Source organism: Ictalurus furcatus, chromosome 16, assembly GCF_023375685.1.
Source record: "Ictalurus furcatus strain D&B chromosome 16, Billie_1.0, whole genome shotgun sequence".
Lineage (NCBI taxonomy): Eukaryota > Metazoa > Chordata > Actinopteri > Siluriformes > Ictaluridae > Ictalurus > Ictalurus furcatus.
The window spans coordinates 18661213-18678040 of record NC_071270.1 but is presented as its reverse complement, the minus strand read 5'-3'; the positions used below and the strand labels follow the sequence as shown (position 1 = coordinate 18678040).

Below are 16828 nucleotides of genomic sequence, written 5' to 3'. Positions count from 1 at the left end.
CATTGTTAATATTTGAGAACTTTGAGGATATATTGGCTATATGGGTGGAGTAGTATATCACATCCTCTTTTTGACAAGTTACCACTGTCCTTTGGGTAAAAAAAAAAAAATCAAACTGGACATCTAAACCTCCTATCTGTACATTATTCATGCCTGAAGATGCAGGTTTATTATTATTATTATTATGAAACATGAAAACTTGCACATGTGATATTAATAGATATCGATACTGATAGAGATGTTTAAGCATCAGCTCCTATTGATACCCATCTGATATTTTTGTCTTTAAAATGAATACTTTTTTTTTTTAAATGTTTTTTTTAAAACTGAAAAACTACAAAAAAAAAAAAAAAAAATTAACAGGACTTAATCAAGATTAATTAGCACAAAAAAAATTACAGTACAAAATCCACAGCTGAAAATATACCAATAAAATAAACGAAAATGAAAATAAACCACAGCTTTCACACAAAAAAAAAATCACACTGCAATTCTAAAAAGTATAATGCATAAATATAATAAAAATCAACCTTAACAAAAAAAATATATATACATATATACATGACTTTGTGTATGTAAACATTTCCGTTTCCAAAAATATTCTTTCCAAACCCAATTCTGGATCGAATCACATTTTTTCCTCTGACATCCGATGCACCGTTTTTTTTGCTGGTATTGCCCCAACATCGCTCCTCTGTATCAGGTCAGTGCCATCTCTAGTAGTAACCTTTTTTTGGCTGTATGTAATAAAATCACTGCACAATAAAATCATAAAATACTGCTTATAAATTACACAGTTAAGCAGTGCACTTTGCTTGCGAAGTAACAACACTATTAAGTTATGATAGCTATCATTCACTGTGCAGATGGCTAGCAGATAATTGGATCTTTTAGTATGGAACTTCACTGGCCATGGGGTATAATGTAACATATTAACCTAGCTAATTTAGTAACTAAACAATTTAAGAAATATCTAATATCTGGGAACATTTTTTTAGGTTATGTTATGGAAATAGTGCCAGGCTATAAACTATACCTCACTGTTAATTGCTTTATGATATTAACAGTGAGGTATTTGGGATGCTGGACAGCTACTTTAATGTAGCATGATATTATCGAGGTAATTACCTAGTTAACTTGGGCAACACTTCAGTCACTGTCTGTTGCTATATAAATGTCAGATGACTTCTTTGGTGATCCAAAAACACCCTCTATTTGGCAAATAACCCATGTGTGTGTAATTCCGGTTATTACTGGTTACTGGATGTTCCGAATACTCTAGATATACACATCCCAGTTGTAGTAATGACACACAGTAATAGAGTTATTGTAAATATTATTATTATTATTATTAGCACGAGACATGAAGTCAAAAACTTGACCATTGTGTCAAAGAAGTCACTTGGTTGTCTTTTTGCCAGTTTCAAACATGTCCAAGGTTACATAACTAGTAAAGTAAGTTGTATTTTTGAGCTTTGGTGTCAGCAGTGCATCTGTCTCATCTGACCATAGTGGTTTAGTAGGTGAATCCACAGGGCTGCATAGCGGTGTTTGCTTCCTGTACAGTGATTGAATAGGGGGGGTTCCTGAGGTCTGTAGATCCAGTGATGGTACAGGAGGGACTCGTTGCTCTTTCCCACCAAATGCCAGCTGTCCTTTCTTAGAAACACTTGCAGCCAGTGGAGTATTTTCTGTCTGGGATGCCATATCATCTATTGCAACGTACTGGATATCTGTCAAAGCTTCCAATGTAGCTGTGTCTTTTTTGCTTGTTGGGGAGACACTGACGGCCTCACTGTCCACATGACATGGCAGAATTTTCTCTGTGTCCCGGCCCCCAGGCACTGGAAATATGCTCCACGCCTGAAAAAAAAAACAACCCGGCATGTATTTTATGTATCTGCACTTAATTTTTCAGCACCTACGTAGAGACGACAAATAAGACGTACCTTATTGCAATTGTCTGATGGCCATATGGACAAAGAACTGAATCGTGGGTCTGGAATCTTTTTACTCAAGAATTTCCTTCGTCTGTAGGGGCAAGAAATAATTATATCAACACACTATCTCGTTTAACCTGTGGGAAGAAATATTAAGCTGTTAGAGAAGCATAAGGTAGACACTCACATCATTACAGCAAGTGTGGGCAGCAGGATCAGGCAAACACAGGAGATTATCAGAAAAAGGTAAACTTTAACTGAAATAGCGAAGTAGAAAAAAAAAGTCAGTGCTTGAAACTCTGGACATGAAACAAACTTGTCATAAACTTTTACAGGCACACATACCTTTTATTCACACTCAGACATTTAACCACTGATTGTAGACCAGCTATGACTATGCACATTTTGTCAGCTCATCCTCAACCATGACGGATCATTTTCGGTAAACCAGCAACGCTGACATGGTAGTGCCATCTTAGTGGTCAGTCCAGCAACCAAAAATATATAGCTAACAAGAAAATCTTGATCCTGACGATGCCACAGCCCACCATGGCCAGGAGTCTAAGAAAGCAAAACTGGCCATGCTCTCCGGAAGGGAGAGAAGGCATTATTCTCTGACCTGTCAATCAGTGTGAAGCTATCCAATCATGGGCATCAGTGAGGTCATGTATTCACAAGTTAGCACTTTCCTCCGAGTGTATTCAGCTGTCATGTGATGAACAGCAGAATGAACAGCAGTTTGTAAAGATGCAGTTTCTCGGAGGAAGCACATGCTGGTCTTCCCCATTCCCTGGCTGGTAGTTGCTGTGTAATAGGCGAGAGCTAGCTAGTGCATGGGAACTGGCAAATGACCGAAAAAAGAAGTGCTAGAAAAGCATTAGCATACATTAGTCTCGCTAATTAAGGCTCATTATTATCCCAAATTTATCCTTGTGATCCATCTACTTTATCTACTGGTACTACTTATCACTCTGTCTATGACTGCACACCTACAAGGTTGAAAGACAAGGTATACAGGGCCTAAACAGTCGTACCACTACAATACAATGTGCCGTGACTATCATGTCAGTATCACTACTATGCAGGAATGGACCACCGCCCAAATATCTGACCAGCATATCAGGGAAACAACAAAGTACAATGACATTGCTACAGTACTTAAGTCTTACCATTAATTATCTATACTTGGGTTTTTTTCCGCTTAATACTTTTTTCTTAATGCAGTTCTTTCACTTAATACTTTTGAATTTTGCTTACTACATTTGAAAATAAAAAAAAATCTCTACTTTATACTGACTACTTTTTCAAACATCACTACATTTCTCTATACTCGTATACACCGATCAGCCTTTAACCACCTGCTTAATATTGTGTCGGTCCCCCTTGTGCCAAAAAAACACCTCTGTCGAGGCATGGACTCCACTAGACCTCTGAAGGTGTGCTGTGGTATCTGGCACTAAGACATTAGCAGCAAGTCCTGTATCTTGCGAGGTGGGGCCTCCATGGATCAGACTTGTGTGTACAGCATATCCCACAGATGCTCAATCAGATTGAGATCTGGGGAAAAGGGCCACTTATTTACCATCAGTGTAACGTTCTGGGATCTAATGGAGTTGGGTACGGATGCAAATGCCGATAAAGACGTTTATTTAGGAGAGAGGCAGGCAGACAAATCTAAATCATAATACAGAGACATGGTCAAGACAGGCAAAGGGTCATTCGATTGGCAAACGGGCATAAACTGGGCTTCTGTAATCAAAAACGAGGAAACGGGAACCAAGGTCAATCACAGGAAACGAGAAACAAGAGCTAGGTCAAGTGCTAAACTCAATACTGCACAATTTGCACAGAGACACGAGTGGTTTAAATGAATAACGTAATCATGGGTAAACACGGACAGCTGAAACCAATGTTGACACACCTTCGGACAACAACGAATGACTAAACGGGGGCGAATACCGAACTTAATCAAAACAAACGCACGTGTCCACAGTAAACAAAGTCACAGTCATAAACAACCAAAAAGCGTGCCTTCGCTGAGCGCTCATGCACCTGGCTTGGGCACGCGCATGCACTCCGGCTTTCCGAGCACGCTGCAAACTGCAGCGCTGTCTCAAGGGGAAATCATGACAATCAGTATCTAAAATAATTGATTTGAGGGACACAACTTTTGTTCTGGGAATCTTTCATGTATTTTTACTTTCATTCTTTTAATAAAATAACTAGTTAATGCTTTAATACTTTAACTATAATGAACAATTTGAAGCTGTACCAGTGTATTTATTCACGTGAGTAATTACACATTTATTTAAGTGAAGAATTTTGGTACTTTTATCATCTCTGGTCAGCAGTGGCTCTTGGTGGTGGGCTGACAAATTGCACAGAGTAAAAGATGGGCTACAGTCTAACTGCTAATTAAAGTGCTGTCTGGGTGTATGCCAAGCAGAATAATGGATGAACTCTTCATAAAATATTAATTATAGGGCAATTAAAAAAAAAAAAAGAAAGAGAGAGAGAGAGAGAAAAGAACTGTTAAGAGTTACTATTGGGCTTCGTTGAGAATATGAATGGCACACTCTTGGAAGAAGCAGCCACTGTACTGGCCATGATATAAAAGCTGTATGTTGTTCTGGCCTGCAGGTCCTCCAAAATGACACGGTGCTGATTTGGTCCCACAGTGACATCTGTACAAAGAGAAGATCGATATCAATGTCACCAAGTCTATGCAATGTATTCATATTCATATTCATATGCATATCAGACTTACTTCTGGTTTTTGTCTCGTTGTATGATTTGTAGAACACTGTGTAGTTCAGTACAAATGCACAGCACTGAATCGGTAATAACGGCAACCAGTGGATCTCTGCGTGCTTGTCACTAACCTCAATCATTTGGACAATAGACACTTTTGATAGATCTAAAGCAGAGCAAAAGACATGCGTTTTCATTAGAGTTTCAATAACAAGGAGAAAAATTTGTTTGATTTGGTTTATCCAGACTTTGTCTATCGCTGATAGGAAAATACAGACAATTCTACTACACTTCTAGAGAAAAATGGTTCCTCAAGGGATCCTTGGACAGTTAAGGGTTCCTTAAGGGTCCTTTTTCCTAGCGTAGACTGCTTAAATGAAATTGGTCCAAATCTGGCCTGTGCTATTTGTACTCACTTCCTTCTTGGCTGCAGTTATGAAGAGTAGTTTCATTTCCAGGACCATCTTTATAGAGTGGGGTCAGTGAAATGGTGTAGAGGATGAAAGGCTCACCTGGCATTTAAAGAACATATAAATATATTAAATGGATTTTAAAGAATATATAAACACACTCGGAATTTGATACGTGTACACACCCTTCAGAGAGAAACTGGTTTCTTGGGTTTGCTGCCACATGTGGTTTTTGGCAGTACTGTTCCAGATTATTATATATCCACTGACCGGAAGACTGGGCTTCTCCCAGGTGATATGGATACATCCATGCTTGACAAACACGCTGATATTCCTAACTGGAGGTAAATTTCTCTCTGATCAATGAAAAACAAAAATGAATAGTGTCAGTGAGTTCTGATGGCATTTGAACTTCTTTGTTTTTTTGTAATTAACACTTTTATTGATTCACAAGTTAACACAAAGAGACAAACAACATATATAATGAATCAAACTATTTTAACATAAATCCCCACTATAACCCCTCCCCCTACCAACCTCCCACCCCACCCTTGTCCCCCCACAAACACCCCAGTGGTCAACAGAATATAAACTCACATATCCAAAGAAATAAAATAAAATAATAATAAAAAAATAATTAAAAAAACACACACAATTAAAAAAACAGAAAGGAAAATACAATAATCAAGTATAATCATAGACTAAACTCTAAATTATACTCTCCACCACCCCTCCTCGAGAGTCCCCCAAAAACACCAAATAACTGCTCCATTTCTTGCTGAAGGAATTCCCAACTCCCATCCTTCTGCTCGACCCCTCCTCAAAGGCAGCCACCCTCCCCAACTCCACACACCACTCTGGAAACGAGGGCGCTCCATCTGATTTCCATCCCCTTAAAATAACCTGCCTACCAATGAATTTCTTTGTTAATCTGACTGAAAGCACAGCGCTGTTGAATTCTCTATCCTGATTGGTCAGAAGGTGTCCTAATACAGCAACTCTGAAAGTAACCTCAGCTGTAATACAAATCACAGGTTTGTATTAATAAACCTGTTTTAAAACGATACTGAATCGACTTGTATGATGGATGCTCTACATCATCTAAGCCAAATAATAAACAGATTTTTTTTTAAATTAAAAAGTCTGCTGGTCGATATAGTGAGATGTTTATATAATGTTTATGAGTTCGATCCTGAACAAGATAAAATAAGTGTTAACTGTCAAAGGTAAAGCTGTTTCCACCTTTGCGTTTTCTCAGTAAACTGCTCAGTAAACTCAGTAAACACACATGCTGCGTGGGGCACAGTGGCTTGGTGGTTAGGGTATTTTCCCCTACGCCTCCGGGGTTGGGTTGGGTTCGAATCCTGCCCTGCCATGTGCTTGCACTGTAGGCTGACTGGCGTCTCTAAATTGTCCGTAGTGTGTGAATGGGTGTGTGACTGTGTGCTGTAATGGGTTGGCACCCCCGCCTTGTGCGCCGAGTTCCTTGGGATAAACTCCATACTCCCCCATGACCCTGTGTAGGATAAGTGGTATGGAAAATGTATGGATGACAAGCTGCTTTTTTTTGTCTTGATGGAGTAATTGTTTATAGCTGTTATAACACAAGAGATTACAGGAACTAACTTGTTTATTGGATGTTTCACATTAATTGCAACTATGAATGGATAAAAAAGTACAATGTGTCATTTTTTAATGAATATAAAATTGCTGGTAAAGTGTTGGTAAATTGCTGGGGTGTAAGAAGAATTCAGCACTTTGAGACGTGCTGTTATAGGACAATAATCAATTTCAAAGAGGTATCACACCTCTTCATCACTGATTATTTTCCTGTAACAGCACGCCTTGGCATGTTTTATTCCGTGCACATTCGGCTAAACTATCTCACCTTCTGCCGTGCCAGGTACCTCAACGGAAGCTTCATTGAGACTCGTTTCATTGCGAAACGCAGTCACGGTTATTCTGTGTGGACGTTCGTCTAAAGTAATAAACATACGATTTTCGTAGGGCCCAAAGCATTTAGAATGGTTCAGAGACTCGCAGAAGATACAATATCCATCAACATTTTTACATGATGGTTGGACTCCCTGAAAGAAACAAAAATCAGACCTGATCATTTCCGATTCATTCAGTGCTATGATAATGACTAGACACATCTTTAAATTGCCATCCTACCTTCCACATAAGGAGCACTGTTCTTTTCCCACTGTCACCCAACACACTTTTAGATCTCCAGAGATGGAACTGTAAGCTACTGACTGTCAAAGGAAGAAAATGTTTTTATCGAATGGAAACATAACATGGTGATGAGAAGATGTGTGTAAATAATAAGGCCAGCGACTAAAATGTTACCATTGATATAGCTGAGGGCCATAACCTCATTGCTCCATGTGCTCCAGACTGAGCCGAGATACCTAACGCGCACGGACACGCTATAGTTGGTACATGGATTTACCTCAGTCACCACAGTACTGGACAAGCTTCTTTGCACATTTTTCACTACAGGCTACAAGATACAGATCAGTGACAGAAGACTGAGAAAATCTCACATTCATCTTTACAACACAGAGATGGAAAATCACATGTGAAAACTTGCTCTTAAGTCAAAGCATCCAAATTTGCAGTATGACCTGAACAACTCAATGCATCGAGTGGTGAAAAACGAACTATATTGCAGCTTGGCTTAGATTTCCAAAGGGCTTTACACAGTGTAACTGTGTAAGTGTTCACACTTTCTATTCACAAAGTTACATGCACTTCACGTGTTAATGTGTAATATGTACACATTTTTAGACAATTCACATGTTAGGGTGTAATATTTACACATTTTTAGACAATTGTAGTGCATGTATTTTTATTTTCACATGTGATTTTTACACAATTATTCAACCCCCCTGAATAAGAATTATGTTTCTGAATAATGCTTATTAATAATCCTTTTTCACATATATTTCAACATTTCAGGGAGTGTTGAAATGCATCACCACATAAACACGTGATTTTTCTATAAGTCCTTTATATATATATATATATATATATATATATATATATATATACTCAGTAAAAAAAGAAACATCCTTTTTTCAGGAGACTGTATTTTAAAGATTATTTTGTAAAATCCAAATAAGCTTTACAGATGTTTATTGGAAAGGGTTTAAACGATGTTTTTCATGCATGTACAATGGACCATAAACAATTATTGCACATGCACCTGTGGAACAGTCCTTAAGACACGAACAGTTCACAGGTGGTAGTAATTAAGGTCACAGGTACAATAACTTAGGACACTAAAGAGACCTTTCTACTGACTCTGAAAAACACCAGAAGGAGGCGTGAGGACTGCAGATGTGGCCAGAGCAATAAACTGCAATATCTGTAATGTAAGACACCTAAGACGGTGCTACAGGGAGACAGGAAGGACAGCTGATCGTCCTTGCACTGAAAAATTACATGTAACAGTGTCCCCCCAGACGTGATTGAGAACTTGCAAATGCCTTGGGGGAAGAGTGGAGTAACATCTCACAGCAAGAACTGAAGACGCTGGTGCAGTCCATGAGGATGAGATGCTCTGCAGTACTTAAAGTAGCTGATACTCACTGTTACTTTTAAATATTGCCCCCCCCCCCTTTGTTCACTGACTCATTATTCCATTTCTGTTCCTCAAATGTCTGTGAAACTTGTTCAGTTTATGTCTCAGTTGTTGAAGGTTTTTATGTTAATACAAATATTTACACGTGATAAGAAATTTGTTGAATGTGAGAGGACGTTTCTTTTTCTGCTGAGTGTGTATATATATACATATATATATATATATATATATATATATATATATATATATATATATATATATATATATATATATATACACACACACATATATATATACATACATACACAGTATATATATTTTTTTTAAGGTTTGCCTCTAGCTATAACACTAGTGATATGTACTGTAATGTAAAACAAGAATGCTAAAATAAACATGATGCACACATCCATATAGATCTTGTTATATCACTCCTAGAACTCTAATGTTAGTAACACTCATTTATACACAAAGCATAGCACACAGACTTTAATCATTCAGGACTTCATGCTGAGACTCACCTCAGTATATGAACCATTTACATGTATCCGTATTTCACTCTCCGTATCGTTAATTTCAGTCCACCCGTGATTTTCAATCTTCCACGTTACTCTAAAACCGGTCGGCAAAGGTTCAGCGATAACATCTTTTGGTGGTTCCATTTGAACTAGAGAACATATATGGTATGATCAGGCCGGGTTAAGTAATTCACAGAGAAACTGACTAATAGTGAGAGCACCCAGGGATCCCAAAACAAGTATCATATATTAGGTATGTTTGGCAAATACATAACATCATATACAGTATCTCACAAAAGTGAGTACACCCCTCACATTTTTGTAAATATTTGATTATATCTTTTCATGTGAAACACTGAAGAAATGACACTTTGCTACAATGTAAAGTAGTGAGTGTACAGCTTGTGTAACAGTGTAAATTTGCTGTCCCCTCAAAATAACTCAACACACAGCCATTAATGTCTAAACCGCTGGCAACAAAAGTGAGTACACCCCTAAGTGAAAATGTCCAAATTGGGCCCAAAGTGTCAATATTTTGTGTGGCCACCATTATTTTCCAGCACTGCCTTAACCATCTTGGGCATGGAGTTCACCAGAGCTTCACAGGTTGCTACTGGAGTCCTCTTCCACTCCTCCATGACGACATCACAGAGCTGGTGGATATTAGAGACCTTGTGCTCCTCCACCTTCCGTTTGAGGACTCCCCACAGATGCTCGATAGGGTTTAGGTCTGGAAACATGCTTGGCCAGTCCATCACCTTCACCCTCAGCTTCTTTAGCAAGGCAGTGGTCTTTATCATGCTGGAATACTGCCCTTCAGCCCAGTCTCCGAAGGTAGGGGATCATGCTCTGCTTCAGTATGTCACAGTACATGTTGGCATTCATGGTTCCCTCAATAAACTGTAGCTCCCCAGTGCCGGCAGCACTCATGCAGCCCCAGACCATGACACTCCCACCACCATGCTTGACTGTAGACAAGACACACTTGTCTTTGTACTCCTCACCTGGTTGCCGCCACACACGCTTGACACCATCTGAACCAAATAAGTTTATCTTGGTCTCATCAGATCACAGGACATGGTTCCAGTAATCCATGTCCTTAGTCTGCTTGTCTTCAGCAAACTGTTTGCGGGCTTTCTTGTGCATCATCTTTAGAAGAGGCTTCCTTCTGGGACGACAGCCATGCAGACCAATTTGATGCAGTGTGCGGTCTGAGCACTGACTGGCTGACCCCCCACCCCTTCAACCTCTGCAGCAATGCTGACAGCACTCATACGTCTATTTCCCAAAGACAACCTCTGGATATGACACTGAACACGTGCACTCAACTTCTTTGGTCGACCATGGTGAAGCCTGTTCTGAGTGGAACCTGTCCTGTTAAACCGCTGTACGGTCTTGGCCACCGTGCTGCAGCTCAGTGTCAGGGTCTTGGCAATCTTCTTATAGCCTAGGCCATCTTTATGTAGAGCAACAATTTTTTTTTCAGATCCTCAGAGAGTTCTTTGCCATGAGTTGCCATGTTGAACTTCCAATGACCAGTATGAGGGAGTGTGAGAGCGATGACACCAAATTTAACACACCTGCTTCCCATTCACACCTGAGACCTTGTAACACTAACAAATCACATGACACCGGGGAGGGAAAATGGCTAATTGGGCCCAATTTGGACATTTTCACTTAGGGGTGTACTCACTATTGTTGCCAGCGGTTTAGACATTAATGGCTGTGTGTTGAGTTATTTTGAGGGGACAGCAAATTTACACTGTTACACAAGCTCTACACTCACTACTTTACATTGTAGCAAAGTGTCATTTCTTCAGTGTTTCACATGAAAAGATATAATCAAATATTTACAAAAATGTGAGGGGTGTACTCACTTTTGTGATATACTGTATATTTATTGGAGTCATTATGGCTTTTTTATTCCTGAATTTTGTGGTGAAAAACACCCACAACCAATTAAATTGTGTGAAACAGGCCAAAAATGTTTTGCAGCACTGTTCCTAGCGTTCTTCAAATAGCAGGTTGACAATAATTTCACTTGTTTTACAGTTACAAACTAATGTATTTATCAAGCATATAATATTACAGTGAATATTACTGTACAAATAAAGAGTTCAAACCAATTAAATTAAATTCGACTGAAATGACATCAATTACTTTTATGACTGTAACAAGCATATATCTCTAAATATATGTATAGCTATAGCAAGTCAAAAAGAATCCCACTAAAAATAAATCAAGAAATAAAAGAATCAAATTGTGAATCCCTGGCCGTATATCACAGACCCCGCTTTGAGAACGGCAGAGCTAGAACCAAATGTCTATCACACGTGCCATACAGTCCAGTCCATAGATATATGGACACCGACAAAGGTATTGTTATTTTAGCAGTGTACCACCGTATGTTGAAGCTGAAATAAAATAATGAATATGAGCTTAAAGTGAAGACTTTCTGTTTTGATTTGAGAGTATTTACATCCAAATCAGCTGAAAAAGGTGTAGGAATTACGGCCCTTTTTATGTGCTCCACGGCTTTTTTAATGAACCAAAAGTAATTGAACAATTGGCTATTAAAGAACACCATCCCAACTGTGAAACATGGGGTTGGCAGCATTGTGCTGTAGGGGTATTTTGCTGGAAACAGGACTGTTGCACTTGAGAAAATAGATGGAATAATGAGGAAAAAGGATTATTTAGAAATATTGAAGCAAATCCTCAAACCTTGGAGTGGAAGGCTACCCCAAGAGTTCGTTTCAAGTTTCAAATGTAAGCATTTGACCCACTGAAAATCTGATATAGTAAATAAAAGCTAAAATAAATGAGTCTCTTATGTATTATTGTGAAATGACCTCTTATGGAAATAAAGCAAATGCTCTAATTGACTTAACACAGGAAATGTATGGGAACATGAAATGTGTGAATTTGTGTATTTAGGTATTTAATGTGTTTTGTGGTGGACTTTTCTGTTAAAGTAAATCCAATCAGGGTTGAACTTAGTCTGCTGCTTTATAATCCAGCAAAAAATAATAATAAAATGAATCACTGAACTGCCAATTTCAGCTACTTACCAATAGCCCAACCATTTTCGTAGGTAACTTCTTTAGAGCGAGCTGAATATCCGTAGGAATTCTGCGCACTCACACTTATGTTCAGTGGATCCTCTAACAGTGCACTGTTCTGGAATTTGCATATTTTCTTCTGAGATTCACAAATATATTCTTCGTCCTGCCTGCAGAAATCCCACATACATAAAAATAAAAGAATTAAAATCACTCATAAAAATCAGGGGTTAGATCCGCAAAACATTCTTAAGAATAAAATTCTTCTCAACTGCCATTTTCTTCTTATTTTCTAACTTAAGAAAAAAGTTAAGAATATTTTGTATTCCTTAAGAGTCTTCTTAAGAATCTTCTTATTTTTCCCCCAGATTGTTCCTAAGACTTAAGAAACATTCAAATTCTTGAAAAGAATGTTCTTAGAAATCACCGTAAATAAAGCTTAAAGCTTTTAATCACCTTAAAGCTAGGATAGCTGCCAACTTGTCGTAAGGGTAAGATTTTGAATGAATTTATTAGGCTGTTTCAAATATTAAACATTACAAAATGATAAAAATTTGTAACATATAATAAATCATGTATAACTACTACAATATTTTAGCGCTTGCCTACTTAAGTCTTTCTAAACTTTCTTTTCTTCTCCTCCATGTCAAATAAGCCGAATTGTTTCCACTTTCTAGCAAGTAAATTCTCCTAAGACGGTTAATGTTGTTACACAAACACATCTCATGCCCTTTACATTTGAATCAGGAGGTGATTGCTACTAAAAAATGTATACATTTCAAATTTGGCAGTATTGAATTAGTTGTAACTATGACACCACTGTCATTTTTAAGAAAAGAAAAAAATTAAGATGTTCTTGAGAAAATATTTAAGAACTTTCTTAAGAAGATTTTCATGAATTTGGCCCATAATCAAAGAAAGCTGGACAGCCACTTACTTTAGATGGACCGTGTAGCTTATACGTGAAGGGTATGGATCATGATCCCACATACAGATTACTTTAGGAAACGATTGATCATAATTCATCTTTCCAAAACATGAGACATTTTGGGGACTGCTGACAAGAGCTGAGAGAGACATCATGGGTGGATTTAACATAGTAAACCTGGGGTTTTGCATTTTTAACATACAGTACTGTGCTAAAGTCTTAGGCACATGTACAGAAATTCCATAATGCTAAGACACTTTTAAAAAAATAAAATAAGTGAATGAACAGTTTCTAAATATTACATTTTTATTTAAAAAATAAAATATTACTTTTGAGCAATTTTATAGGAAGTCTTACAAGATAAGGTGTTAAACTTGCAGAAGAGTCACAAGAACTTATGATTCATACACCGTTCACACACATTTGCAGGTGTTTTTATTTCTCCCACATCATTTTGTTTTTCCACATGATTAGTTTATTTTCATCTGCTCCTTTTTTTCCCACAAATGTAAGGCATGTGTTTTTATTTTCCTCACATGCTTGGCTTATTTTCACGTTACTTTTTCCCAATGTAGGACTTGTAGTGGACATGTAGTTTTTATTTTTCATGTGATCGCACAGTAGTAACATGATGTTATACTGTATGTGTTTACTTAAATTCACAGTGTGCAATTTCAGGGTATATATAAGTTGAAATGCGCTTGTTTTTCACATAAAAAACGTGTATTATTCATATAGCCACATGTGGAATTTACATAACCTTTGTAACCTTTTTTTTGTTGTTGGAAAATTAACTGTTTCCTAATTTCCTTTCTATAATGCAGAAAATATATTTGAAAAAATTGATGACAAAAGAACGGTACTTAAGAATTGTGCACAGCACTGTACAGCTTATTTAGTATATTGGGTGCATGCATATTATTGTAATTCAGTACTCACGGTACGTCTGGATGGAGGTTCCATGCAATAAGACAGGCGTAGTAGTGTTTAAAAAACACTTCACTGTGCCTTTTTCTACAGAGAGATTGCGAATAGACACAGAGGCGAAGGTGGAGTTGAAGTCATAAAACCGCTCATCTATTTTCCTCTCATTGAGAGTCCAGAAGATTCTACTAGGATCGAACGCCGTCTTCAAGTGGCAGCCACTACTGGATGAGGCTTTGATGAAAATTGTTAAATCGGAACCATATGGGACGATCGGGTCTCTCGGAAAAATTTCGCAGCTGTCCTTATCTGATGACGAAATATTGCATAAATAAACTAATGAATTACAGGCACATTATCTCCCACAGCCAAATCTTATGAGTAAGGACAAAGGAATTACCCCATTTATAGTGTAAACATAAGCATTGGGAAGGGGAAGTAAAATGTTTCACATTATAATGAATATTAGAAAGAAAGAAAAAAAAGTTCACAATGTCAGCTTTTGGTAGATACAGTTTTCAGTTTTACTTTCCTGTACCTGCATCCCTGCTTCTCATTGCAGGCTGGCATTTTTAAACCGTGTGCACTCCCAAGAAAAATAAATAAATAAATATTATATTATAATATAAATAATAATTAATATCCAACGGTGCATTTCCTTGTCAGTGGGGTGGTACCCTTGAGGGAACATCTTATATATATTTTAATCTCAAGGACCATTCATCTACATTCATCCATGTGAGGAGATTGGAGACTATCCCAGGGAACTCGGGGCACAAGCCTGGAGACACCCTAGACGGGGTGTCAACCCATCACAGGGCACAATCACACACACTCATACAGCCATTCACATACTACAGACAATTTGGAAATGCCAGTCAGCCTACAATGCATGTCTTCGAACTGAGGAAGGAAGCATGCAAGCTCCACACACACAGGAAAGAGGTGGGAATCAAACCTTCAACCCTGAGGGTGTGAGACAAACATTCTAACCACTAAGCCACCGTACCCCCCACACACTTCTTGTACATTTAAGTAGCTTTTAGAGTAATAATGTACACGACGTGCACGATAGACAAAAGCTGCATACCACCCCAACCTCAAGAAAAAAAAAAGTTTAGCACTCTTTTTCTGAGAGTGTGCCTATTACATCAGGAGCACATTTTGGGTGCAGATGTGCATCAAATTAACATTCCACTTAATGCAAACAGCATCATAACCTCTCCCAGTCACCATGTTTTCGAATTTCAGGTAGAACATTTTATATATATATATATATATATATATATATATATAATGTATTTAAACATATATTTTTTTATCTTTTTTTTTTTTTACTTATCTGCACGCCCCCTCAGCATCCCTTCCCCCCAACACTACCACCATAATTAATTGTACCATAATAAATATTTGAAGCCAGTGCATAAACCATCTAGCAAATGAGCCTGTACACTCAGCCTATATGATGCCTGAAAGTGCACTTAATGGAGCAGAGAGGCGTTTAACAGGCTGTGACATGCTCATGCACTTCCTTAGAAATTAGTTCCGATTTGTTAGAGAACTAGACTGGCATTTCCAGTAAATTGTTCAAACAACACATAAATAAATAATGAATATTATTTGGAGAGAGGAAAACACTCACACATTATATATATGTATGTATGTATGTGTGTTTGTGTGTGTGTGTGTGTCTATATATATGTATATATATATATATATATATATATATATATATATATATATATATATACCCATACACATACATACATATATATATATATATACACATACATATATACATATACATACATATATACATACACACACACACACACACACACACACACACATATATATATATATATATATATATATATATATATATATATATATATATATATATATATACACACACACACACACACACACACACATACCTACATACACACACACACATCACTCACCTCTGCACACTACTTGAAGAAGTGCTGTCATAAGAAGAAACAAAGTAGTCCACATGTTTAGCTACTAATCCAGAGGTTTAGGTTAATTAAAACGCACACGCGTTGGTCTTGTTCTTGGTGTTGTCCCGGATGGATCTCAAACCGATTACCTTTCTGAAGCTGTAGATGTCATAGAAAAGTCCCAACATGTCAGTTTGCTGTATTTCTGATTAATCTGATGAACAGGATGAGGAAAGGAGCGCCTGTGCCATTCACTGCTCCATTCAGCGCCTAGTAGGCTGTTCAGAGCCAGTGCCCATCTCTCTTCTGTTCAGGGGGGAATAAAACAGAATTAAAAAGAAATCCTGTCGTGTTCATCACACTGCTGCACGTTAAATACGAAGACAGGGTCATCTTCCATATGCGTTACTTCTCTTACATGCGCATGAGCAGTGTGAAATCTGACGCGCGCGTTTAGAGAGGCGTTTCGACACGCATTCGTCTGTAGCTCATAAGGAGGAAATGCATGAAAGTCAGTCACATCCCAAGCAGCTGAGCATAGCACACTGTAGTATTAAATAATAATACGCCACAGGAGGTGGAGTAAAATGTATTAGAATTTGTTTTGCTTGAATAGCTGTTTGGAATGGGGATAAGGAGTACTAGCCAGAACAAACAAACAAAAGTTTGGTTTTTTTTTTTTTAAACAAATACTCAAAAGGATCCAACATTCATCCATGCATCCATCTTCAGCAACCGGTTTATC

General features: G+C 37.7%; 1 protein-coding gene across 2 annotated transcripts; it reads right to left on the bottom strand.

Annotated features, from left to right (window-relative positions):
- Positions 1 to 205: 205 nt before the first annotated feature.
- Positions 206 to 16590, bottom strand: LOC128620197 (interleukin-6 receptor subunit beta-like). 2 transcript variants are annotated; one of them, XM_053644940.1, is made up of 16 exons: positions 16502 to 16590; positions 16084 to 16389; positions 14135 to 14428; positions 13205 to 13334; positions 12277 to 12437; positions 9209 to 9354; positions 7454 to 7607; positions 7277 to 7359; positions 6990 to 7188; positions 5287 to 5457; positions 5108 to 5203; positions 4708 to 4857; positions 4484 to 4624; positions 2128 to 2197; positions 1950 to 2031; positions 206 to 1863 (listed from the first exon to the last, which is right to left on the bottom strand). In XM_053644940.1, the coding sequence occupies exons 2-16, from the start codon at positions 16136 to 16138 to the stop codon at positions 1399 to 1401; spliced, it is 2397 nt and encodes a 798-aa protein (XP_053500915.1). In that variant the 5' UTR covers positions 16139 to 16389; positions 16502 to 16590; the 3' UTR covers positions 206 to 1398. The 2 variants fall into 2 exon arrangements, with proteins under 2 accessions (XP_053500915.1, XP_053500914.1); XM_053644939.1 differs by having other exon boundaries at positions 16084 to 16590.
- Positions 16591 to 16828: the final 238 nt, after the last annotated feature.